This window comes from Periplaneta americana, chromosome 4, assembly GCF_040183065.1.
Source record: "Periplaneta americana isolate PAMFEO1 chromosome 4, P.americana_PAMFEO1_priV1, whole genome shotgun sequence".
NCBI lineage: Eukaryota > Metazoa > Arthropoda > Insecta > Blattodea > Blattidae > Periplaneta > Periplaneta americana.
Window position 1 is genome coordinate 183,015,370 of NC_091120.1, and position 24,346 is coordinate 183,039,715.

The 24,346-nt window shown below is 33.4% G+C and overlaps 1 protein-coding gene across 1 annotated transcript; it reads right to left on the reverse strand.

Moving 5' to 3' along the window:
• Positions 1–2,046: 2,046 nt before the first annotated feature.
• Positions 2,047–23,847, reverse strand: LOC138698508 (glucose dehydrogenase [FAD, quinone]-like). The gene is made up of 2 exons (XM_069824490.1): positions 23,721–23,847; positions 2,047–3,976 (listed from the first exon to the last, which is right to left on the reverse strand). The coding sequence occupies exons 1-2, from the start codon at positions 23,727–23,729 to the stop codon at positions 2,201–2,203; spliced, it is 1,785 nt and encodes a 594-aa protein (XP_069680591.1). The 5' UTR covers positions 23,730–23,847; the 3' UTR covers positions 2,047–2,200.
• Positions 23,848–24,346: the final 499 nt, after the last annotated feature.

Below are 24,346 nucleotides of genomic sequence, written 5' to 3' on the forward strand. Positions count from 1 at the left end.
GTCGTAGAACTCTGCCGCCTGTGAATGGAACCAGCGTGTGACAGACGTCTTCAGCTCTTCGTCGTTGCCAAAACGCTCACCGGAGGACAGGAATTTCTTGAGGTGCAAGAAAACGTGAAAATCGCTGGGAGCAAGATCAGGACTGTAGGGTGGATGATCAAAAACTCCCAGCCAAATTCTGTCAAAACAGCTGCTGTGCACCATGGTGCACTGTTTTCCGCGGGTAAGGGACGCTAGCCCCTGGGTGCTCTGCGTTGAGAAACGCTGTTCTAAGATATTTTCGCAAGCTGCTTCTTGTGGCCTACAGCTAGCTCTGACATATCGCTGACTGAGAACCAGACTGTTCTAAGTCCAACTTTTTATAAGAAAGAAATCTGTCTTTCATTCTGTTCCAGCAGTGACGTCGCCAGGATCAGAGCAAGGGGGGGTGCGGATGGGGTGCGACATTTAAAAATGGGGTGCGAGCTGTAAAAATGTGGTACATAAAAAACCGAAAATGTTCTTTCATGCACTTGAGCGCATACTATACATCTGTTTATTAATAATAATAATAATATTATTATTATTATTATTATTATTATTATTATTATTATTGCTCATCATATCCATTACGATACACTATGGGACGTAGTTGATTTTTCACATCCAAGAAATTTTTTTTTTTTTTTTGTTCTTCAAAATAATTTATGCCTAGTATTTTGTTAATAAATTGCCCTTTGGGTTGCGGAAAGGGGTGCTCCGATTTTTTATGGGGTGCTTGCGCACCCTTTGGCACCCCCTAGCGACGTCCCTGTGTTCCAGTTCTTGTCTGCATATATGAATCGAACAAAATTAAAGAGTCCACTGCAAGAATGATGGATGTCACTTTCTTATCGAAAATGAACCAAGACTGTCAATGCATAGCTTAATACATATAGAATGTACATACAGAGTAATATGGCATTAACACTGATAGTCACTGTCCAGAAATAATCAGAAAATCACAGTTAAGCTTTGAGCGCTAAGCATTTCAAACTTTCAATTGCTTCTTCTGCAAAATGTATTCCAAATGACATCCATCATTCTTGCAGTGGACTCTTCATATATTTTGTCTTTTCGGGATTTACTTCCAAACCTATCTCTTTACTTGCTTCAAGTAAAATTCCCGTATTTTCCCTAATCGTTGGTGGATTTTCTCCTAACATACGTCATCCGCATAGACAAGCAGCTGATGTAACCCGTTCAATTCCAGACCCTATCTGTTATCCTGGACTTTCCTAATGGCATACTCTAGAGCAAAGTTAAAAAGTAAAGGTGATAGTGTATCTCCTTGCTTTAGCCCACAGTGAATTGGAAACGCATCTGACAGAAACTGACCTATACGGACTACGTTACAATTTATAACACACATAAACTGTTGAAGTGGCGATTATCTCTATCAATGTAAGAATGATAGCGAAAAATCAAAATTTAACAAATGAAGATAGTAGGAAATACCGGAAAGAGATGGAAGGATTAATACAGTGAATATAAGGATAAAATCAGAACGAATAAAATAAAATGATTTTCGTGGCCATAATGGATGATGATGGTCATAGACAAATGCAACAGAAAACCTCCAACTCAATGTATATAATCAAGAGAATATTAAAATGTAAGGGATGGTTATTGCCATTGGTGGCAAAAATTGGAACTAAATATCATGTTACACATCCCTATCACTATTGAAGGTATTCTTTACATCAAAATTATTACTATTATTATCATTATTTTTTTCATATTACACTCCAAATGTAGAGAGCACAATGATTATCACCTTAAATGTAATGTTTAATTACAATATGCATAAGCCTACGCACATTATGGAGTTTGGTATACAAATAGATTACGGTATATAAAAAATACTGTTCTATACTTTAATAATAATAATAATAATAATAATAATAATAATAATAATAATAATAATAACCTTGTATTTATTGTTCCTGCTTGTGTACAACTCTTGAAGTAAAGTTTCGATCTTGTGATTTTGGAAGTTTTCCTTCAGAATAAAAACATTTGAATTAATAAGATAAATACATATATTTTATTCCAAAAAAAAACACAAACAAGCAATTTAAGTACATACAAATATGACATAAATCACCTTCCCTGAAATATTTTGAACTGTGTAAGAGTTTTAGTGAGTGACAGAAGTGTGAGTTTGTGGTTAATATAATATTTACTGCTTCCAATCCTCTTTGATCATATCTGCAGCTTTCTCAGCAATCATATAAACGGGAGCCATCGTATGACCCGAAGGCACAGTAGGCATCACGGAAGCATCAACAACTCTGAGATTGTCAAATCCTTTCACTCGCAGTCTAGGATCCACAACGGCATCTGGATCCGAAGCTGGACCCATCTTTGCAGTTCCTGCAGCGTGTTGAATACAAAGAGTCAATTGCCGAATAGAACATTCCCAGTAATCATCAGAGCCGAATGTGTAGCCCCGGCAAGGAGGCAAAGGTTTTCTGTAAACTTCAGCGCCAAATTTCTTCAACGCCTCAGCATCTATTATATTGAGTGCGTGATTAAGACCCTTAATTATAACTTCCAAATCTCTGTGATCGGAGAAATATCCAGGGTAAATAAGAGGGTCACTATGAGGGTTCGTATCCTTGAGTTCTATTTTTCCTGAACTGTATGGATGTAAGAGAATAGGTAGGATGGTAAAGCCATTCTTCTCCTTTAGATCTGAATAGAACTCATTATAGCTTTCGTTTAGGACACCCAAGGGACTCAAATAAAATGGAATTGTGGGAAGTAATTGCCCAGCGAAGAACAACTCCATCTCAGGACGATCGTCCTTGTCGCCTATATCTACAAAATTTATAGCTTCGAAACCACTTGGTACGGTGAATTCCCCAGAATCGTCTTTAACATAACGTATTGCATTTTTAAAGACATTCATCATATGGTCTAGTCGTATATCTTCGGTTTTGTTTATAGTAAAAAAGAAGCTCAGTAAGCCTACATGGTCCTGCAGATTGTGACCTACTGCCAAATCTTTAATAACAATAATATTGTGCTTTTCAAGATGTTTCTTGGGACCGATTCCAGACAGCATGAGCAACTGTGGAGAATTTATGGCTCCTGCAGAAAGAATCACTTCCTTTTTGGCAAAAGCTTTCCTTGGTATCAGATTAAACATTTTGTATTCAACTCCTTTAGCTTTACCTGTTTTTGGATCAATAATGATCTTAGTCACCGTACTCTTAGTTTTTATGACCAAGTTATCCCTTTTGACTCCTCTAAGAAATGCTCCATATGAACTTACTCTCTCTCCATTCTTCATAGTTGTTTGGACATAAGAGAAGCCAGTCTGATTAACTCCGTTATAATCTACATATTTGTACCCTTTCTCAATGCCGGAATCAATGAAAGCGGTCGCAAGTTCTGTATGGTAAGGAGGATATGAAATGTCTAATTCTCCAGTCGTTGAGTGGTATTTCGTCTCTTTCTGCAATTGTGGGATGTTCATCTTCTCGTGCTTCAAGAAGTATTTCGTCACATTGGCGTAATTCCAACCTTCGTTACCCATTTCTGCCCATTTGTCGTAGTCCTTGCGGTTGCCTTTCGTGTATATCTGAGCGTTGATTAGACTGCTGCCTCCCAGTCCCTTTCCCTTGGGATAAATCAAGCGACCGTCTTTCAAACCGAGACCAAATTTGTCACTCTTCTCCGCCCTGAAGCCCCAGTTGTAGGGTGACAAGATAAACATGGGTCCGATGAGAGGGATGTCATTGAAGAAATGCTCTGAGAAACCGGCTTCGAGGAGAAGTACTTTCCAGTTAGACACCTCAGACAACCGAGCCGCTAACAAGCATCCCGCTGTGCCTCCCCCAACTATGATGAAGTCATAGTCATCTTGTGCGTATGTCACCTGTTGCGTCAGCACCAGAATCGCCCACAGTGCAATCACTGCTTGCGTCTTCTTGCAACACACCCCGGCAATCTATGCAAGAATGTAATATTTTAGTCACAGAATTATCAGGATGTATAACTGTGCATCTATTCGAAGCTTGACACTATAGAAAATATAATTATTTCATTTTACCAAAAATAGAGATATTAATTTGCTCTACGAAAAGATCACCATTCATAGTATTTTTTATACATGAGTCATTCAATAATTTTGGCAACATTTGAAATAACGAAAAAAAAAAAAAAAAGCATTTTTGGAACAGTCACATTGTTGCAGTGCTCAACATGAAGAACCAGCTTCCATGCCTCAGGGAGACGACGGATGCCTTCCACAGCGTCTTATTGTACTAATCATCGAACGGACTGCTCTACTGCAGCTATAATTGCCTGTCTGGTTTTAAAGCAAACTCCTCTAAGTGGTAATTTCATATTTGGGAAAAAGGCAAAATCACATGGGCTCATATCTGGGGAGTATGGAGGATACTCCAGAATTTCCCAGTTCCATCCTCGAAGTAAATTAACCACAGGGACAGCTATGTGAAAGCGAGCACCATCATGTAACAAAATAGGATGAGAATTCAGGAGATTTGGACGTAAATGGTGTCCCAGAAAGTAACTGTAACATGCACCATTCACATGATTTCCCGCAGGAACTGAATGAGTGACAAGGACACGTCAAAACCATAAGCAACAATGAACATGACTTTAAGTGGATCCTGTTCTTGGCGATACCTTTTTGGCCGCCACTAATTTGTCTCTTCAATTTTGGTTGGTAGCATCGAACCCAGGTTTCATCTAAAGTTATGGTACATTGACGTCGCTCTATCACAAGCTTCCAGTAATGCTGTATGGCATTGTCGAGCAACCTTGCCTCTTGCAATCTGAATTTTAATTAAGCATCTTTGTTTGTAATTGCTAAACATTTTAGAGCTCTACAGATAACAGTCTACAAATTAAACTCACTACAAATATCTTATAAATGAGATCATTGTCTTCAAACTCACAGATAACACACATCAGATGCTCTGTTTTCTCATTGTTATCGGGTTGCATCATTTACCGCTGATAGCACCACATACAAACATTGTTGCCACTAATTACTGAATGGCCCCTGTATTACGAATTTGAGTATATCATTCTCATGCTGTTGTTTTATTAGCCCTATGTGGTTGAATAATATGTTAAGAGCTATAGGAAATAAAATAGAATTATTTAATATGACTGTCGGAATTATTATAAAATTAATATTTCTTTCCACTTGTAACTTAAAATAAAACAACGAAAAATATTGCCTAGATCAGATGAATATTAAATGTGTGTTTGCACCACACGTCTGCAGACTACGTATAAGAATAAAATGTAATTATTTAATATGACTGCCGGAATTGTAAAATAAATATTTCTTTCCACTTGTAACTTAAAATAAAACAACGAAAAATATTGTCTAGATCAGATGAATATTAAATGTGTGTTTGCACCACACGTCTGCAGACTACGTATACGAATAAAATGGAATTATTTAATATGACTGCCGGAATTGTAAAATAAATATTTCTTTCCACTTGTAACTTAAAATAAAACAACGAAAAATATTGTCTAGATCAGATGAATATTAAATGTGTGTTTGCACCACACGTCTGCAGACTACGTATACGAATAAAATGGAATTATTTAATATGACTGCCGGAATTGTAAAATTAATATTTCTTTCCACTTGTAACTTAAAATAAAACAACGAAAAATATTGCCTAGATCAGATGAATATTAAATGTGTGTTTGCACCACACGTCTGCAGACTACGTATAAGAATAAAATGTAATTATTTAATATGACTGCCGGAATTGTAAAATAAATATTTCTTTCCACTTGTAACTTAAAATAAAACAACGAAAAATATTGTCTAGATCAGATGAATATTAAATGTGTGTTTGTACCACACGTCTGCAGACTACGTATACGAATAAAATGGAATTATTTAATATGACTGCCGGAATTGTAAAATAAATATTTCTTTCCACTTGTAACTTAAAATAAAACAACGAAAAATATTGTCTAGATCAGATGAATATTAAATGTGTGTTTGCACCACACGTCTGCAGACTACGTATAAGAATAAAATGGAATTATTTAATATGACTGCCGGAATTGTAAAATAAATATTTCTTTCTACTTGTAATTTAAAATAAAAGAACGAAAAATACTGTTTTGCCTAGATCAGATGAATATTAAATGTGTGTTTGCACCACACGTCTGCAGACTACGTATAAAAATAAAATGGAATTATTTAATATGACTGCCGGAATTGTAAAATAAATATTTCTTTCCACTTGTAACTTAAAATAAAACAACGAAAAATATTGTCTAGATCAGATGAATATTAAATGTGTGTTTGCACCACACGTCTGCAGACTACGTATACGAATAAAATGGAATTATTTAATATGACTGCCGGAATTGTAAAATAAATATTTCTTTCCACTTGTAACTTAAAATAAAACAACGAAAAATATTGTCTAGATCAGATGAATATTAAATGTGTGTTTGCACCACACGTCTGCAGACTACGTATAAGAATAAAATGGAATTATTTAATATGACTGCCGGAATTGTAAAATAAATATTTCTTTCCACTTGTAACTTAAAATAAAACAACGAAAAATATTGTCTAGATCAGATGAATATTAAATGTGTGTTTGCACCACACGTCTGCAGACTACGTATAAGAATAAAATGGAATTATTTAATATGACTGCCGGAATTGTAAAATAAATATTTCTTTCTACTTGTAATTTAAAATAAAAGAACGAAAAATACTGTTTTGCCTAGATCAGATGAATATTAAATGTGTGTTTGCACCACACGTCTGCAGACTACGTATAAGAATAAAATAGACTTATTTAATATGACTGCCGGAATTGTAAAATAAATATTTCTTTCTACTTGTAATTTAAAATAAAAGGACGAAAAATACTGTTTTGCCTAGATCAGATGAATATTAAATGTGTGTTTGCACCACACGTCTGCAGACTACGTATAAGAATAAAATGGAATTATTTAATATGACTGCCGGAATTGTAAAATAAATATTTCTTTCTACTTGTAATTTAAAATAAAAGGACGAAAAATACTGTTTTGTCTAGATCAGATGAATATTAAATGCGTGTTTGCACCACACGTCTGCTGACTACGTATAAGAATAAAATGGAATTATTTAATATGACTGCGGGAATTGTAAAATAAATATTTCTTTCTACTTGTAATTTAAAATAAAAGAACGAAAAATACTGTTTTGCCTAGATCAGATGAATATTAAATACGTGTTTGCACCGCAAGCCTGCAGACTACGTATAAGAATAAAATGGAATTATTTAATATGACTGCCGGAATTGTAAAATAAATATTTCTTTCTACTTGTAATTTAAAATATAAGAACGAAAAATACTGTTTTGCCTGGATCAGATGAATATTAAATGCGTGTTTGCACCACACGTCTGCAGACTACGTATAAGAATAAAATGGAATTATTTAATATGACTGCCGGAATTGTAAAATAAATATTTCTTTCTACTTGTAATTTAAAATAAAAGAACGAAAAATACTGTTTTGCCTAGATCAGATGAATATTAAATGCGTGTTTGCACCACACGTCTGCAGACTACGTATAAGAATAAAATGGAATTATTTAATATGACTGCCGGAATTGTAAAATAAATATTTCTTTCTACTTGTAATTTAAAATAAAAGAACGAAAAATACTGTTTTGCCTAGATCAGATGAATATTAAATGTGTGTTTGCACCACACGTCTGCAGACTACAGTAGATAAGAAATGACGGGAACCGCCTGGAGTTAGGCTGGCTAAATGGAGGTAGGGGGTTCCATGTGACGTCACAGGGGGCGTGGCCAAAGTATTACGTCATAGTGGGCGTGGCCAAATTATTGCGTCATGGGCGGGGCTTAAGTTATGACGTCACGGAGGGGGTGGGGGGCTTAAAGTATGACGTAGGAAAAGGGCGTAACTTAAATTACGTCATAAGAGTTCAAGGTTAAAGTGTGTTGTCATGCAGGTATATAATGGCATGACAAGTTCATACATGTTTATCTCCTCAATGTGGGGGGCTTAAATTATGACGTAGGAAAGTGGCGTAACGTAATAAATGGCAATCTAAGAGTTCAAGGTTAAAGTGTGACGTAATGCATGTAATGGCATGACATGTTTATCTCCTCAATGTGGAAATTATGACGTAGGAAAGGGGCGTAACTTAAATTACGTCAAGGTTAAAGTGTGACGTGTGGGCATGTAATGGCATAACAAGTTTATCTCCTCAATGTGGGAATTATGACGTAGGAAAGGGGCGTAACTTAAATTACGTCAAGGTTAAAGTGTGACGTCATACAGGTATGATGTTTATCCCCTCAATGTGGAAATTATGACGTAAGAAAGGGGCGTAACGTCATAAATGGCAATCTAAGAGTTCAAGGTTAAAGTGTGACGTGCAGGTATGTAATAGCATGACAAGTTCATACATGTTTATCTCATCAATGTCGCTATGTGTGCTGAGTCATATCCGGCAATTGTTCTAGTTCATACATGTTTGAAAACTGCTATGTGTGCAAATATTATACATCCGGCGAAGAATTAATCTATCACACTTAAACACATACATTCTTCTAATGTAATGGTAATTTAATTGCTTGGGGAATGGGTGTTGGAATGTGGGACATAAATGGATAAAAAATTAATCTAGCACACTTGTAAATTAAACAGGATGTGGCTGAAGTGACGTTATAAATTTGTAATTGAAGTTGGAAATGGGGGAGGGGGGGAAATTTGAAATACGAACGGCATAACTTAAAGTGTGGCGTCATAAATTTTTAATTGAAGTTGGAAATGTAATAATTTGAAATGTACATGTTCATACAAGTTTGTATAGTGGGGGGGGGGGATAGACAAGTTCATACATGTTTGTATATTTGAAAGTCAACGTGTCATATTACACAAATATTGCATGATGCAAATAATATGCAAGCTGTTAATTCACATCCGGTGAAGACGCAAGTGCTGAATAATGGCCAGCTATCCAATGGATGTCCTGAAACTGGTTGTACTTTAAGCCAATTGTTGAGTAATTGATAAAAAATATTAAGATTCTAATGTACTGGTAATTGAATTGATAAATAGTAATGGGAAATGGAAATTAGAATGGGGGAATTATTGATGGCGTAAATGGTTGTACTTTAAGCCAATTGACAAAAAAATTAATCTAGCACACTTGTAAATTAAACACATACATTCTTCTCATATTATTCCAATGTAATACATTTTGAGTGGTTTGTTTAGCGTATTTAATACATTATTACCAACATTAAATTCATCAGAATGTGACATTATTATGATTTAGAGCAGTAATTGTAGCAGATAAATCAATGTAGATGTATATGTTGAAATGTGTAAATATTATGCAAGCTTGCTGAATCACTTCCGGCGACGATGCAATTGCTGAGTAATGATAAAAGCATGTTCTTTAAGCACCTACAACGTGTCATATTACACAAATATTGCATGATGCAAATAATATGCAAGCTGTTAATTCACATCCGGTGAAGACGCAAGTGCTGAATAATGGCCGCCTTATTATTATTATTATTATTATTATTATTATTATTATTATTATTGCTCCAATTTAATACATTTTGAAGTAACATTTATTGGATTGATTAATAATTTAATACATTTTGAAGTAACATTTATTGGATTTATTTTAAGCTATATATTATTACCGAAGCACTTCGTAATATAGTAATTGCTTCTTCTTCTTCTCATTATTATTATTATTCGTCATAAAGAAGATTAAAGTGTGACGTTATAAATTTGTAATTGAAGTTGGAAATGGGTGAGGGCTGTTTTTAATTTGAAATACATACGTCATAACTTAAAGTGTGATGTTATAAATTTGTAATGAAGTTGGAAATGGGGGGGGGGAGGAAATTTGATAAAATTCTAATGTAATAGTAATTTAATTGATAAATAGTAATGGGTAAGGGAAATTCGCAAATGTTAATTGAAATTAGAAAGGGGGAATTATTGATGGCGTAAATGGTTGTACTTTAAGCCAATTGATAAAAAAATTAATCTAGCACACTTGTAAATTAAACACATACATTCTTCTCATATTATTCCAATGTAATACATTTTGAGTGGTTTGTTTAGCGTATTTAATACATTATTACCAACATTCAGAATGTGACATTATTATTTCATAATACAGTAATTGTAGCAGATAAATCAATGTAGATGTATATGTTGAAGTGTGCAAATATTATACAAGCTTGCTTAATCACTTCCGACGACGATGCAATTGCTGAGTAATGATAAAAATATGTTTTTGAAACATCTGCAACGTGTTATATTACACAAATATTGCATGATGCAAATAATATGCAAGCTGTTAATTGACATCCGGCGATTGTTCTCACAGCGTTTTATGTTACACAAATATTGTATTGATTACAAGTAAATAATAGCTTTCTGCTATGTGCGCAAATATTATGCAAGGTTGCTAATTTTATATCCGACGATGAAATTGCTGAGTAATGATAAAAAACATGTTTTTGATAATGACCTTGGAGGTAATATGGCTGGATGATGAGGTGAATTATTTAGAAGTGTAATGAAAGAAGTATTGCAGTTTGGAATAATTGATATTGAACAAGTTTAGACAGCAGTGGGAGGGGGGGGGCAAGATGATGAATAATACGCTCGAATTTATACAACTATTACACTATCACATATTTTATAAAAGATCTTTGTCAAAAAAAATTTGGTAGTGTAATAGCAGCCATAGCGTTAATAATGTATCACAATATTCATTTTTAATTTTAATTTAGATGATACTGCATCCCCAGTCTCGGTTTGAGCTGAAGAAGAAGAAATCGCACAATTTAAATGCTCTGAGTGTAAAAAAAAAGTGACCATGATGAAGCGTGGTGAATGCTAAGCTTGATTATGAAGAATCTTTTCGGAAATAGTTTTGCACTGTGATTTCTTTTATGTCTTAACCATCCATTTCCATCTCATATAACCAAAGGGTTGGGTTCGTTTAGAGAATTAAACTATAACACTTTCCTTTCAGATATTAGTAATACTTTTCCAATATTGAGAATTGGTATATAGGATTTCAAATATTAATAATCCTTAAGAATTGGTGTATAAGTTGAGATTATTCTAAACATATATGTTACAAGAATATAACATAATTCCAGTGGTAGCTTATTGATTTGGGAAGCGGTGGATTCATTACATGTTTGTATGATAAAACCTGAGGATGATTGAGAGAATGTCAATGATTAAACTGAACCTAATCATTGGGGATGGGGATGTGCTTGGTAAAAGAAAATAGTAACAACATAAAATTATGCGTATATATTTATTCATAAAAAGAAATACAATGCATTGAGTATTGAAATATATTTTCAGTTAGTGAATCCCAATTTTGATAATGTTTTCACCAAAATTGAAGAAATTTCTTCCAAATTATACACATAACTGATGATAAATAATTTTTCCATACCCTTTGTATAAACACAACCAATAAGATGGCGCCAAGTGACGGGGTGTTTTCAGCATCCTTGCTGCAAATTGCCATGGAGACGGCGAGTTCATTTAAAATGCAGTTGTTTGTCCAAGCTTCTCGGAAACCATGTACATCATAATAGACGTTCTGAAAAAAAAAAAACGGTGTAGCATCATACATATTGTAAATTGTATAATGTCACAGAAAATAGTAACACATACTTACATTTTTAAATATATGAAAGCACTTTATACATAATCCAATAGGAAACCTTGTACATCAATGGACGTCCTGAAACAAAATAAAAATGTGTGGCATGGTACTTATTGTAAATTATATCACAGAAAAAAGTAACACATACTTACATTTTTAAACATATGATATGAGTAAAAGCACTTTATACATAATCCAATAAGACACTTTGAACATTGTGTTCGAACAACGCTCTTACACCCCTTTTGCACACATCTCCTGCGACTTTTGAATGGGATATATTGTACCAAATGATTTATACCATCATATCGATATTCTCTACTGTTATATGTAATCGGAGAACAAGTTAGTCTCACACCCGCTTTCTTTGTGATAAACATTGCAACTGATACGAAAATCGTAATCTTGTGACATATACGTTACAACTTGTCGAAAATCGTAATCTTGTGACATATATGTTACACCTTGTCGAAAATCGTAATCTTGTGACATATATGTTACACCATGTCGAAAATCGTAATCTTGTGACATATATGTTACACCATGTCGAAAATCGTATTCTTGTTGCGATAATGCAACACCATGTCGAAAATCGTAATCTTGTGACATATATGTTACACCTTGTCGAAAATCGTAATCCTGTTGCGATAATGCAACACCATGTCGAAAATCGTAATCTTGTGACATATACGTTACACCTTGTCGAAAATCGTAATCCTGTTGCGATAATGCAACACCATGTCGAAAATCGCAATCTTGTGACATATATGTTACACCTTGTCGAAAATCGTAATCTTGTGACATATAGGTTACAAATCCTGTTGCGATAATGCAACACCATGTCGAAAATCGTAATCTTGTGACATATACGTTACACCTTGTCGAAAATCGTAATCCTGTTGCGATAATGCAACACCATGTCGAAAATCGCAATCTTGTGACATATATGTTACACCTTGTCGAAAATCGTAATCTTGTGACATATAGGTTACAACTTGTCGAAAATCGTAATCTTGTGACATATACGTTACAGCTTGTCCAAAATCATAATCTTGTGACATATACGTTACAACTTGTCGAAAATCGTAATCTTGTGACATATACGTCACAACTTGTAGAAAAACATTCTCGACATGGTGTTGCATTATCGCAACAGGATTACGATTTTCGACAAGGTGTAACGTATATGTCACAAGATTACGATTTTCGACATGGTGTTGCATTATCGCAACAGGATTACGATTTTCGACAAGGTGTAACATATATGTCACAAGATTACGATTTTCGACATGGTGTTGCATTATCGCAACAAGAATACGATTTTCGACATGGTGTAACATATATGTCACAAGATTACGATTTTCGACATGGTGTAACATATATGTCACAAGATTACGATTTTCGACAAGGTGTAACATATATGTCACAAGATTACGATTTTCGACAAGTTGTAACGTATATGTCACAAGATTACGATTTTCGTATCAGTTGCAATGTTTATCACAAAGAAAGCGGGTGTGAGACTAACTTGTTCTCCGATTACATATAACAGTAGAGAATATCGATATGATGGTATAAATCATTTGGTACAATATATCCCATTCAAAAGTCGCAGGAGATGTGTGCAAAAGGGGTGTAAGAGCGTTGTTCGAACACAATGTTCAAAGTGTCTTATTGGATTATGTATAAAGTGCTTTTACTCATATCATATGTTTAAAAATGTAAGTATGTGTTACTTTTTTTCTGTGATATAATTTACAATAAGTACCATGCCACACATTTTTATTTTGTTTCAGGACGTCCATTGATGTACAAGGTTTCCTATTGGATTATGTATAAAGTGCTTTCATATATTTAAAAATGTAAGTATGTGTTACTATTTTCTGTGACATTATACAATTTACAATATGTATGATGCTACACCGTTTTTTTTTTTTTTCAGAACGTCTATTATGATGTACATGGTTTCCGAGAAGCTTGGACAAACAACTGCATTTTAAATGAACTCGCCGTCTCCATGGCAATTTGCAGCAAGGATGCTGAAAACACCCCGTCACTTGGCGCCATCTTATTGGTTGTGTTTATACAAAGGGTATGGAAAAATTATTTATCATCAGTTATGTGTATAATTTGGAAGAAATTTCTTCAATTTTGGTGAAAACATTATCAAAATTGGGATTCACTAACTGAAAATATATTTCAATACTCAATGCATTGTATTTCTTTTTATGAATAAATATATACGCATAATTTTATGTTGTTACTATTTTCTTTTACCAAGCACATCCCCATCCCCAATGATTAGGTTCAGTTTAATCATTGACATTCTCTCAATCATCCTCAGGTTTTATCATACAAACATGTAATGAATCCACCGCTTCCCAAATCAATAAGCTACCACTGGAATTATGTTATATTCTTGTAACATATATGTTTAGAATAATCTCAACTTATACACCAATTCTTAAGGATTATTAATATTTGAAATCCTATATACCAATTCTCAATATTGGAAAAGTATTACTAATATCTGAAAGGAAAGTGTTATAGTTTAATTCTCTAAACGAACCCAACCCTTTGGTTATATGAGATGGAAATGGATGGTTAAGACATAAAAGAAATTACAGTCCAAACTATTTCCGAAAAGATTCTTCATAATCAAGCTTAGCATTCACCACGCTTCATCATGGTCACTTTTTTTTTACACTCAGAGCATTTAAATTGTGCGATTTCTTCTTCTTCAGCTCAAACCGAGACTGGGGATGCAGTATCATCTAAATTAAAATTAAAAATGAATATTGTGATACATTATTAACGCTATGGCTGCTATTACACTACCAAATTTTTTTTGACAAAGATCTTTTATAAAATATGTGATAGTGTAATAGTTGTATAAATTCGAGCGTATTATTCATCATCTTGCCCCCCCCTCCCACTGCTGTCTAAACTTGTTCAATATCAATTATTCCAAACTGCAATACTTCTTTCATTACACTTCTAAATAATTCACCTCATCATCCAGCCATATTACCTCCAAGGTCATTATCAAAAACATGTTTTTTATCATTACTCAGCAATTTCATCGTCGGATATAAAATTAGCAACCTTGCATAATATTTGCGCACATAGCAGAAAGCTATTATTTACTTGTAATCAATACAATATTTGTGTAACATAAAACGCTGTGAGAACAATCGCCGGATGTCAATTAACAGCTTGCATATTATTTGCATCATGCAATATTTGTGTAATATAACACGTTGCAGATGTTTCAAAAACATATTTTTATCATTACTCAGCAATTGCATCGTCGTCGGAAGTGATTAAGCAAGCTTGTATAATATTTGCACACTTCAACATATACATCTACATTGATTTATCTGCTACAATTACTGTATTATGAAATAATAATGTCACATTCTGAATGTTGGTAATAATGTATTAAATACGCTAAACAAACCACTCAAAATGTATTACATTGGAATAATATGAGAAGAATGTATGTGTTTAATTTACAAGTGTGCTAGATTAATTTTTTTATCAATTGGCTTAAAGTACAACCATTTACGCCATCAATAATTCCCCCTTTCTAATTTCAATTAACATTTGCGAATTTCCCTTACCCATTACTATTTATCAATTAAATTACTATTACATTAGAATTTTATCAAATTTCCTCCCCCCCCCCATTTCCAACTTCATTACAAATTTATAACATCACACTTTAAGTTATGACGTATGTATTTCAAATTAAAAACAGCCCTCACCCATTTCCAACTTCAATTACAAATTTATAACGTCACACTTTAATCTTCTTTATGACGAATAATAATAATAATGAGAAGAAGAAGAAGCAATTACTATATTACGAAGTGCTTCGGTAATAATATATAGCTTAAAATAAATCCAATAAATGTTACTTCAAAATGTATTAAATTATTAATCAATCCAATAAATGTTACTTCAAAATGTATTAAATTGGAGCAATAATAATAATAATAATAATAATAATAATAATAATAATAATAATAATAAGGCGGCCATTATTCAGCACTTGCGTCTTCACCGGATGTGAATTAACAGCTTGCATATTATTTGCATCATGCAATATTTGTGTAATATGACACGTTGTAGGTGCTTAAAGAACATGCTTTTATCATTACTCAGCAATTGCATCGTCGCCGGAAGTGATTCAGCAAGCTTGCATAATATTTACACATTTCAACATATACATCTACATTGATTTATCTGCTACAATTACTGCTCTAAATCATAATAATGTCACATTCTGATGAATTTAATGTTGGTAATAATGTATTAAATACGCTAAACAAACCACTCAAAATGTATTACATTGGAATAATATGAGAAGAATGTATGTGTTTAATTTACAAGTGTGCTAGATTAATTTTTTTGTCAATTGGCTTAAAGTACAACCATTTACGCCATCAATAATTCCCCCATTCTAATTTCCATTTCCCATTACTATTTATCAATTCAATTACCAGTACATTAGAATCTTAATATTTTTTATCAATTACTCAACAATTGGCTTAAAGTACAACCAGTTTCAGGACATCCATTGGATAGCTGGCCATTATTCAGCACTTGCGTCTTCACCGGATGTGAATTAACAGCTTGCATATTATTTGCATCATGCAATATTTGTGTAATATGACACGTTGACTTTCAAATATACAAACATGTATGAACTTGTCTATCCCCCCCCCCCACTATACAAACTTGTATGAACATGTACATTTCAAATTATTACATTTCCAACTTCAATTAAAAATTTATGACGCCACACTTTAAGTTATGCCGTTCGTATTTCAAATTTCCCCCCCTCCCCCATTTCCAACTTCAATTACAAATTTATAACGTCACTTCAGCCACATCCTGTTTAATTTACAAGTGTGCTAGATTAATTTTTTATCCATTTATGTCCCACATTCCAACACCCATTCCCCAAGCAATTAAATTACCATTACATTAGAAGAATGTATGTGTTTAAGTGTGATAGATTAATTCTTCGCCGGATGTATAATATTTGCACACATAGCAGTTTTCAAACATGTATGAACTAGAACAATTGCCGGATATGACTCAGCACACATAGCGACATTGATGAGATAAACATGTATGAACTTGTCATGCTATTACATACCTGCACGTCACACTTTAACCTTGAACTCTTAGATTGCCATTTATGACGTTACGCCCCTTTCTTACGTCATAATTTCCACATTGAGGGGATAAACATCATACCTGTATGACGTCACACTTTAACCTTGACGTAATTTAAGTTACGCCCCTTTCCTACGTCATAATTCCCACATTGAGGAGATAAACTTGTTATGCCATTACATGCCCACACGTCACACTTTAACCTTGACGTAATTTAAGTTACGCCCCTTTCCTACGTCATAATTTCCACATTGAGGAGATAAACATGTCATGCCATTACATGCATTACGTCACACTTTAACCTTGAACTCTTAGATTGCCATTTATTACGTTACGCCACTTTCCTACGTCATAATTTAAGCCCCCCACATTGAGGAGATAAACATGTATGAACTTGTCATGCCATTATATACCTGCATGACAACACACTTTAACCTTGAACTCTTATGACGTAATTTAAGTTACGCCCTTTTCCTACGTCATACTTTAAGCCCCCCACCCCCTCCGTGACGTCATAACTTAAGCCCCGCCCATGACGCAATAATTTGGCCACGCCCACTATGACGTAATACTTTGGCCACGCCCCCTGTGACGTCACATGGAACCCCCTACCTCCATTTAGCCAGCCTAACTCCAGGCGGTTCCCGTCATTTCTTATCTACTGACTACGTATAAAAATAAAATGGAATTATTTAATATGACTGCCGGAATTGTAAAATAAATATTTCTTTCTACTTGTAATTTAAAATAAAAGGACGAAAAATACTGTTTTGCCTAGATCAGATGAATATTAAATGTGTGTTTGCACCACACGTCTGCAGACTACGTATAAAAATAAAATGGAATTATTTAATATGACTGCCGGAATTATACAATAAATATTTCTTTCTAGTTGTAATTTAAAATAAAAGAACGAAAAATACTGTTTTGCCTAGATCAGATGAATATTAAATGCGTGTTTGCACCACACGTCTGCAGACTACGTATAAGAATAAAATGGAATTATTTAATATGACTGCCGGAATTATACAATAAATATTTCTTTCTACTTGTAATTTAAAATAAAAGAACGAAAAATACTGTTTTGCCTAGATCAGATGAATATTAAATGTGTGTTTGCACCACACGTCTGCGGACTACGTATAAGAATAAAATGGAATTATTTAATATGACTGCCGGAATTATACAATAAATATTTCTTTCTACTTGTAATTTAAAATAAAAGAACGAAAAATACTGTTTTGCCTAGATCAGATGAATATTAAATGTGTGTTTGTACCGCACGTCTGCAGGACTACGTATAAAAAAGAAAATGGAATTATTTAATATGACTGTCGGAATTATAAAATAAATATTTCTTTCTACTTGTAATTTAAAATAAAAGGACAAAAAATTTTGTTCTGTCTAGATCAGATGAATATTAGTGTGTTTGCACCGCAAGCCTGGAGAACTACGTATAAAAAATAAAATGGAATTAATAAATATGAGTGTCGGAATTATTAAACAATTATTTATTTTCTTTCCACTTCTAACTTAAAATAAAAAAAACAAGAATTATGTTCTGTCTAAGCCATACACGAAAATTCTTCTCGATCGCATTTTTTTTTCTGAAGTTCGCCTATCTCTAGGCGCTCTTCACTTTCTTGACTCGTTAAAGTCAGGGATCGACAAACATAATTTCAAGCGCTTAAAAAAGTGAACTAAAGTACGTAACGAATCATGTTTTATATAAACAGAACTCTTGTGAGTCAGTTACAATAGTGATGTTAGAATCTTGAGAAAGTTATTTATTTTCGGAAGTAGAAAATCGGGCGCAGTGTTTAGTTTGTGGAAGAGTTGCTATCACTGTTAGAATATTCCATTTATAGATGGTTTAGAAACATATATTATTCATTCTGAGGATGTCGTGACGCTCTTCTGAATGATATTATTGAAGGTTGTTAATACGTTTTTAGTTTTACTTTATACCATGAATAATACCATGAATACGTTATGCAAAATTAAATATATTTCTTCTAGAAAGAGAAAAATGTTTTTTATTTCAATTTCTTTTATAAAGATCTTTCCTTTATTTTGTGTTCTTTCAAAATGAGTTGACATTTTTGGTCCTTTGAGATATTAAAAATAGTAAAAGTGTCTACAGTGCAATTAGTTTCATTGCTTATACAGTAAAACTTATCTAGTTGGACACATCTGTAGCCTGACACCCCTCTAATTTAGATACTTTTCTTTGGAGCCGGTTAAAATGCTATTCATTTACAAAGTCAGAATCATCAATATATTGAACGGCGCTTTTAACTTCAACATATGAATGGATGGCTGGAAGAACGTGGTATGTCACTTTTCTGACTTTGTAAATAGACGGTGAATGAATGAAAAAGAAGAAATTGCCGGAGCGGACCGCGATAACGGCAAGCCACGATCCATCCAGACCTTAAATATCGTAATGCAACCAGTTACAGTCCACCTAAGAGGTTACGTCCAATTTCGGCTTTTCCCCTTCAAAAGTTTCTACAGTTCCTTCAGTGGAGTAGAGTAACCCGGAGTGAGACAAGTGGCCAACAAGCTTGGAGCTCACATACTCAGTTCCTCTCAGCCCCGAACCCTTTGCGAGGACGCGTTTTGCGTACCTTTTAAAATTTTCCTCCCTTTTCTCCTCTTTCAATTCAATTCAATTCAATTCAATTCAATTCAATTCAACTCTATTCGTCACAGTCCCAGTCTTTCCTGGCACGCTAAGGAGATCTTTGCGCTCCCGTGTGCCACACCACTGATGATTTCTGCCTGAATAGCAGACGAAACGTATGGTAGCAACAGTTCCAACAGACCATGGCCCTTTAGCCCGGATAACACCGATCCCACCAAGCAACTGTTTGAGCGAATTCTTAGATGATTTTGAAAGGTTTTTTTTTACTGAATAATAGAAATGTAAAAAATCATATTGTTGTTGGAGATATCAATTTAGATGTCTTAGAAAACCTGTTAAATAACTCGTTACATGAACATGATGCAAGAATATGGATTTCATCAACTTTTAAATGCTATTACTACATCTGTTTCTGATGCATATCTGATCATACTTTTTTAAAGTCATAATAACAATGGTTGGTACTCGCTCCTGGTGTCTATTGTAGTACAATTACAGATCACTACATTACCTTTTCTATATTTAATTTTTCCAACGATCCTATGAACATTTATTCAAATACTACTTTTGAACAAATTCAAAATTATAAAACGCTTAAAGACGATATTAATCCTATAATATGGGACACACTATTATTTATACAGGGACATCATTTTATTTTTACTAAAATTTTTAATATTAACCTGGCTATACCTTTGGATCAACGATTGACACCCGGAAACACAGTTTGCTACCCCCTTCCACGACTGGAGTTCGATGATACTGACGTAATATACAAACAAATCACTTTACTAGGTATAGGTGGGAATAAAAATAGTTCATCCATTTACGTAAACTAGGAAATATCACGCTTTGAGTTTGATAATTTTCATTAGGTTTTTGTTTAATAAAAATACAGTACTGTATTAACAATGAGTGTTTTTACTCACGAACTGAGGTGTCCATGCGAACGTATTCATTATGCAGTGTATATTATACTGTCTACAGCACATTAGTGTACACTATAGAGACCGAAGTTAAGTTGAAAAATAATCATAATATGGATATTTAAACACATTTTTGACAATGGTGGCCGTTCATTTCGATACAGGCTTCACTTCTAATGTGCATATTATCGCACTATAGACTATTGTACCTAATCCCAATTACCAGGTTCGTCCTCATACCAGTAACTCATGTTGAAATAATTCTGCATCTACTCTATAAAAGAGTACCTTACGTACTGTAAATTCAATCTTCACTTCTGCTCGATCCGAAAATATAAAATTACTCAGATACGCTATCTACTGTCCGTCCAAGTGGTTATGTCGCAGAGTCATAGAAAGGGAGGAAATCACGTGACAGTTAATTACTTAACGAGGCCCTTTTATTTACGTTATTTTAAACAATTGTATCGGTATAATATTACGTAGACGTCCAATTCTTAACAGAAATTAATGTTCTCGGAAAAGCGCTAAGACAGCCCAGTCACTAGCCTTTACAGAGAGGCGAATAGAAGCAGGTGGGAGAAACCAGGATGCGACTTAGGCAATGGACGACAGTACCTGTGCGAAAATAATTCAATATTGAAAGCTCTTTCGTCACTGGAAAACGCGAACATATTTTTGGAACGTACTGTTTACTATGACCGTAAGTCTACTATGACTGTATATGCGGTCTTGGATCTGTGTGGAGGACGGTTGAACTTCATTAGTAGAAGGGGTGGGAGTGAAGTACATTAAAAAACTCAGGTACAATAAAAATTTAAGTAAAAATAAAATGATGTCCCTGTACATATTATATACATCTTGATTACACAACTTTTAACACTATATCACTTCGGAATATGTATTATATATCCTTCTCGTGTTAAGTATTACTCTACATGCTTAACATGTTTCGATCTGTTGTTGACCTTCTTCAGAACAGAGTTATTGTCAAAAGCATGAATATGGTCTTCAACTATTTTATGATATTTTAAGAAATGTCATAAGTAATAATTTAATTAGTACTTATAAACAATTACCTAGTAAATATAAACAAATAAAATCTTGGATTACTTTAGGATAAGTAAAATCAATTTGGAACAGAGATAAATTAGCAAGAAAACTAACAAAACAGCCTTTTAATTTAGAACTAAAAAACAAATATAATAAATATAGAAATGTATTGACAATAGTCATAAAAAATGCGAAAACTGCACAATATTCACATAAATTATAAACACATGCCAGTGAAACTAAGACATTTTGGCGTACTATAAAAGAAGCTACTAATGATAACAGAAATGACGTTGATAAAATAGGTGATATAATTTCCAGTTATGGCATAACTGAGTGGCTCAGTGCCAGAGTTGCCTAAACCACAATTACACTGAAAAGAGTAATTGAAGTCTAAACTTAGACCTCCTTTTTTAAACAATATGCTTTCAATTGAAAATTATTTCTACTCTACTATAATATAATATTTATCTTGTACTTATACTTTTGCACAAATATAAACGATAATTTACACTCATTTTATGCAGAAAAATAAGGCTTAAAATTTGTGGGTTAGGCAACTCTCAATTATTAATGAGAAAAAAAAAACTAATTGCAATAGAATTTAACAATTACTTTTAAAAATAGGGAATGAAAGCGCGTCTACTTTTCACAACAAAGAATCAATATCTGATAAAAATAGAAATAGGTACAGCAACATCAATGTTCCTCTTTCCTATTACCGAAAGAGAGTTAATTTATATATCAAATAATTTAAAGAACGACACTTCACCAGATTTTGATGGAATTACATACAAAACATTAAAAACTATTATACAAACATCACTACACCTCTTTCTCATATATTTAATCTGTGTTTATTAAAAAAAATATTCTCTAAGAAATTCAAACAAGCTGTTCTAATAGCCTACCAATATCTAAAGGCGGAGACAGGAAAATTTTAAGTAATTATAGACCCAATATCTCTTATGCCCGTTATTTTCAAAATGTTAGAAAAAATGTATCAAGAAAAGCTATTATTTAGAAAAATATAACCTAATATCATCAAAACAGTTCGGTTTTCGTAACAATTTTAGTACCGAGGATGCCATATTCAATATCACTTCTAGAATTATAAAAGACTATCTAGGATGTCTAGGAATTTTCCTAGATCTTAAAAAGCGTTTGATACGGTTAATCACGATAAACTTCTAGAAAAATTAAAGTGCATTAGCGTAAAAGGACTTGTTTCGTTCTTATTTAAAATGATAGAACACCAGTTGTTAAAATTGAAGATGTGTTTAGTGAAATTACAAAAATAGATATAGGTGTGCCTCAAGGCACAGGGTTAGGACCTATTTCATTTCTAATAAATATTAATAACTTACTGATGCTTCACAGAATAACTGCAATATGTATTCTTACGCAGATGATACCGTAGCTATTTTCATGGAATTAAACTTATCACAAAGCAAATAATGGTATGCACCTAATAAAAAATGGCTAGATTACTATCTTTAAATATTTCTGAAACAACGGTCGTACCCTTTTCACTGTTGACTACATTCACGATATTAAAATACACAATCCTAATTGTACAATTTTTCTAAATTGTGACTCTCCATGTTTAACCAATTCTACTAAAGTTAAATATCCAGGAATGGTAATTAAACAGCAGCTTAGATGGAACACACATACTGCATTTTATGTAATAAATCACGCAAATTATAATAGATATGTAAAAATAGAGTTGTAATAATCAAATTCGTCTGAACTTAAAAGTGTCTTTAATAATTAAAAAAGAAATAAAAGCGTGATCCCAAAACGAGTCCAGACGAATGGGCTAGTTTTTTGCCCGCTGGTCTACAGACTGATCGAGTTTTCAAGTGACATGCACAATAACACAAACTTTTGGACAAGGATTTACGTTGTTTTGGAAGAAAACAGGCTTAAAATATGATAGAGGTCTAACAAAATTTATAGACTACTTGTATAAAAATGGACTGAGCGAGTTTTGGAATCACACTCTTCTATTGACTATAAATGTTTACATTAATTTTATCGCTTTTTTTTAAGTCTTTCATCCACTCCCCAAAGGTTTCTCACATATTATTTAACAACTGCAATTTCCCAATATTAAATGCAACAGAGATAATAGAATAATAAATATATCAAACATTTGAAGTGTATCTTATACCTGTCCCATTCCGTGTGCTGCTATTGTCACTCGTGGATTCGACAACGAACGTACAATGGAAGTCTGTTTGGAGCAAAGTTTTGAAGTACACTTTTCTAGCCCAGCGAAGTGCTCGTCACGTGTCTTTTCAAACGTAATATATAATTACTTTTATCGTAAAAAAGCAAACGACAGAATGTATAGAACAATTGCGCGAAAAAAAAATGTATTTGTAGAGAATACTAAGTGGAAGATATGATAACTTCAAACTAGTAATTGTCGCTATGAATTCCAGAAGGAAAAATGGAAAAGTTTAGATAACTAATGCAAATAAATAAATGGATAAAAATATAAAAAATATGTATATATTTTTCATACACTTTCTTCACACATTTGCCCTACTTCGTAACTAACTTTCACAAAAAAATTATTATTATGTACTCATTTCACCTTCACAACAATCAGACGATCAAATGGTGATACAATGAATGAATGAATGAACGAACGAATGCACTTTTGAACGAACGAATGAACGAACTAATGAATGAAGGAATTAACGATTGAACGAACGAATGAAGGAATGAACGAGTGGACTTTTGAACGAACGAATGAACGAATTAATGAATGAAGGAATGAACAATTGAACG